Genomic DNA, 4,395 nt, shown 5'->3' with positions numbered 1-4,395 from the left:
GAGCGCCAGGACGAGGCCCGGGCGGGCTGAGTGCCACCTCCCCCGCGGCTCCGCTCCGCCCTCCCCCGGGCGGGAGGCAGCTCTCGGGCAGGTTCGGCGCCTCCCGGCCGCCCGGAGGGGGTTGAGGCGGCCCGGGTGGGAGAGCGGGGCGGGGCGGAGCGGGCCGGAGGCGGGTGCGGCGCGGACCGGTGCCTGTTGCCCCGAGAGAGTTAACAGCGTGGGGAGAGTCGCCGCTTCTCTGCCCGTGCCTGGCTCCTGGCAACCGGGGCGCCGCGCATGTAGGGCCGCCGGGGGTTGCCGGCGCCGCCGCCGTCCCCCGCCCCGGACAACGTGCCCAGGCGTGAAGTATGGCATGCAAAGATGGTTTCTGCCAAGGAGCCAGCCTTCGCCATGTCCTCGGGTCTCTCCATCGCCCTTCTGCACTGTCTGTGCCTGGCGACGTGGTGAGTTCACCGGCCGCGGGGCGACCCCCACCCGGCACGGCTCGTAGCGGTGCCGCTGCCCCGAGCCGGGTGTCAGCGACTCCGCTCACCCGCCTCCTCTTTGACTCGTAGTCTCACCGGGCCGCCGGGACAGATCAAAAAAGAGGAGAAATTGTGGCCGGAGAATTTCACCAGCATCCTCAACAGTCTCCTGGATGGCTATGACAACCGGCTGCGCCCGGGATTCGGAGGTACGGGCGCGGCGCGGGGGTGACCGCCGTCCATCCGAGGGGCCCGCGGGGAGCGCAAGGCTCAGCCCGGCTCTCCGTGCGCGCAGCCGGGTCCGCGGCGCTGCGGGCGCACCGCTCGGTGGGGGTGGGAAGACTGTCCAGTGCCGGGATCTGCTGCCACCCAGGTGCCGAGGAGAGAGAGGGTAGTTCTGTCTGTGCTGCGGGGTCGTGTGGCTGATGGGCTCTGTCCAACTAGTTAGGGAAAGCCGACGCTCGGGAACCCGGGCACGCAGCAGTAACCCAAGTTGCTCCCGTTCTAGCTTGGATTTGGAAGTAGTCAGTTGCTGTGTAGGTATCGGGACTGGAGGGGTCGTGAATTTGCCCGCCCCCACGGTGTGGATGTTGGGTTTCAGTTTTTTCTGTGCCCCTTGTGCTGTGAGCGAGAAGCCAGGTTGGCTCTTCAGTGTGGGTCTGGTGTTACTGTTGGGATGTGGAACTGATAATAATCAGGATTGGGACAAAATACAAATTTATTTTATAGTCGGGCATGGAGCTATTAAAACACAGATTTGAAAGTGGTTTTTTTTTTTTTTTATTTCTTTTTAATCCTTTTTTTTAAAAGGTTTAAAAAGAAGTGCTACAATGCTTTTCATGATGTGCAAAGCTAGTAGAGCATTTTATAGGCTGCTTCTATGCGGAATTGAACGAGATCCTTGTGTAGGTTTATATTGTGAAATACTTTCTTCCTCCTCTGAAAGTACCTTCTTCATACACGTGATACAGCCACACTGACGTGTATGCCAACACGTTCCATACATACCATATATTGTGCTCACATGCATGATCTCTGCTAATATCATTGATTGCTTCTTTATTATTTTCAGCGTATTGAATAAATGAGGCCTCCTATAGCTTAGCTTAAGTGGAAACTGAATTTATTGAACACCCAGAGGAATCATTAAGAACAGGTAGCTTTTTTTCCATCTACTCTCTGCTGAGAAGTTAAAGACATTTCTGCACGCATACGAGAGATGTGCTATGTTTGGCATCATTTAGGTTGAATGCCAACTAATTAGTCATCTAGCAAATATGCTTTATGAGCATTATTAGATTTCTAAAATTAAACAACTACTAAATATGTAATGTGACATACAGTTTATGTTGATTTTTATTTTGATACAGTTGTCACTTATAGGATATTTTGCAGGATATAGGATACTTTTTCTACAGTGTTGCAGACTTTCAGCAAAATGCTGTCAAAAACAAGAAGTTCCTTGAATCTCCTTGAACTTCCATAACTGCAGAATTGAATTAAATAATACAAGGAAAAAACCTTCACATTTCAGTCTGAGGAAAACATTTCTGAGTATATATCTCATGAAATGAATATTACATTACTATTTACCTCTTCCTTCCTTGTAATACCTAAATCAATCACCTTTGAGTTTTAAACTTCTAAGTAACACATGGGCAAACCTACTTCAATTTTGAAAACAATGCCAGGCACCCTAGCTATTTAGTGCAAGTTATTGTCACCTTATTTGACAAGAAGAAGAACTAAAAACCAAAATCAACCAGAAAAAGAAACTTCTCTGTAATGGTCAGATGTGACCTTTTGATACAACTCAACATGGTCTGCAGATTAGTTATGTGCTATCCAGATTAAGTTTTGTCCATATTATGTGTTTTTTTTTTTGCTGATAAGTCTTTTTGGCAAATGGGACTCGTTTCTTAGAAGTGGCTTGCTTGCCATTATAGAGCATAGCAAACAAATGTCATCATAGTGGGAATATTTAGAGATGGAAAGTGTAGTGTGTTTTGGTAACACTAAAGCTGTTTTATGATGAGCAGCAGAATATTTTATTTTTGTTTTATTCCTGAAGCTGATTCACCATCTAGATTGCACGTGGCTCAAAATGAAATGAAGGTTTTATTTTAAGAACAAAAGACCTCTCAGTGGTCTGACCGATGCTGATTTTAATCTTCAAATCAATGAAAACACATCTAATTCTGGTGCAAGTGATGTTTAAAATCGGGCTTGGGGAGCTAGCCAAATTCTGAATTTTGCTGGCTTATTCTAGAGTAACTATAAATAACAATTCATGAAGATTTTTGCATGCAAAGTAGAAAATATTAAATTTTGGAGAATTCCTAAGACTGAATCCAGTTTCTCCATGCCTCATTAATAGCACAAAGTTAGTGGTTATAATGAAGTTAAATCACCTGAGCATGCTTATGAATGTAAATGTGGCTTCTCAGGAGGGTTGAACCTTAATGGAATATATGGATCTTGCCCTGTTATATGTTATGTAGTAGCATGGCTTACCTTGAGGGTAAATAGAAGAATTAAGTTTCCTATGTCATTTGATGAACACTGGGCGTTACAAAGTTGCTTCACGAAACAGGTTAAACAATCCAACAAGTTGCTGTCAGTTATTAATCACTGAAAGGTTTGCTAATGTAATAAACAAAACCAGAAGGGTTCATGAAGGAGGTTGAAAGTTCCCCTCGACTTTGGGTGGGAAGAATCTAAATCATCCTTAAAAGAAGCGAGAGGAGCAGAGGTTTCAAGAAGAAATTTAATTAAGTAGAGCAGAATAGGAATTTTTGTGCATGAAAAGAACCCCGCAAGTGCTGTCAGGAGGACTTTAAATGCATAACAGTTTGAATTTCAGTAGTGGGAAAGTATTTGGAAACTAATGAATGAAGTAATGCTCCATGATGTTTGAAAACAGTGTAGAGGAAGTAAAGTCTGTCTATGTGCCATTTTGCTGCTGTCCTGAATTTCAGAAAGAAGTTTTTAGTGCATGTGGATTTCCCAGTCTTGTACAGCCTGTAATCCAACAGATTATAAACACAGTGTTGAGAGAAGTCACCTGCAGTGTCATTAATGAAAAGCATGATCTGCTGTAAAACTTCATGTTACCCAAGTGCTCTTTTGATTCAGGTGTAAAATTCTGAAGGAAAACCACTTACGCCTTTATTCCAGCTTTTATTTGCTTTTGAAATTTTTGCATATGACAAAAAAAAAAAAAAAAAAAAAAAAAAAAAACTCTCTAGAAAATTAGAAAACCTTGATTTTTCTCTGAAAATCACTTTGTTACCTTTCCACCAGTGATTAGATTCAGAATGGTTGTAGAACAACTTTTTGATATAGGAGTATTATTCACTTGGAATAAAAGGTCTGAATCTGATTTGCCATTTTAACACTTCTATGGTTTTAGACCTTACATGAGGAACTGACAGAAGTGAGGGCCCATGAGATCCAATTAAAATATCTGCTGGATCACAGAACCACAGAGTGGCTGGGATTGACAGGGCTCTCTGGGTCCATCAGACCCAGCTCAAGCAGGGTGCCCAGAGCCACATCTAGGTGACTTAAGAAGATTTGCAAGGAGGAGAACTCCACAGCTTCTCAGGGCAGGCTGTACCAGTGCTCCATCACCTGCAAAGAGCAGAAGTGCTTCCTGGTGTTCAGAGAGAACCTTCTGTGTTCCAGTTTGTTCCCATTGCCTCTTGTCCTGGCACTGGCCACCCCTGAAAAGATCTTGGCTTCGTCTTCCTTGAACCCCCCATTCAGGTATTTATGGGCATTAATGACAACCCCGTGAGCCTCCTCTTCTCCGAGCTGAACAGTCCCATCTCTCCCAGCCTCTCCTAATATGAGAGGTGCTGCAGGCCCTTTGTCATCTTGGTGGCCCTTTGTCATCTTGGTGGCCCTTTGTCATCTTGGTGGCCCTTTG

At 45.2% G+C, this 4,395-nt stretch overlaps 1 protein-coding gene across 2 annotated transcripts in view; it reads left to right on the top strand.

The window, feature by feature from the left end:
• Positions 1 to 352: 352 nt before the first annotated feature.
• The window catches only part of GABRA4 (gamma-aminobutyric acid type A receptor subunit alpha4), a 35,456-nt gene continuing 31,413 nt past the window's right edge, over positions 353 to 4,395 (top strand). The window contains exons 1-2 of one of the 2 annotated variants that reach the window (XM_042812242.1): positions 353 to 381; positions 555 to 673. In XM_042812242.1, the coding sequence (XP_042668176.1) occupies positions 353 to 381; positions 555 to 673 (148 nt within the window). Of the gene's footprint in view, positions 444 to 554; positions 674 to 4,395 lie in introns of both variants that reach the window. The other variant, XM_042812241.1, reaches the window with a different exon arrangement.

This window comes from Centrocercus urophasianus, unplaced genomic scaffold, assembly GCF_019232065.1.
Source record: "Centrocercus urophasianus isolate 14NV4802_14NV808 unplaced genomic scaffold, USGS_Curo_1.0 seq_13, whole genome shotgun sequence".
Lineage (NCBI taxonomy): Eukaryota > Metazoa > Chordata > Aves > Galliformes > Phasianidae > Centrocercus > Centrocercus urophasianus.
The sequence above is the reverse complement of the archived record's forward strand: the minus strand, read 5'-3'. Positions and strand labels throughout refer to the sequence as shown.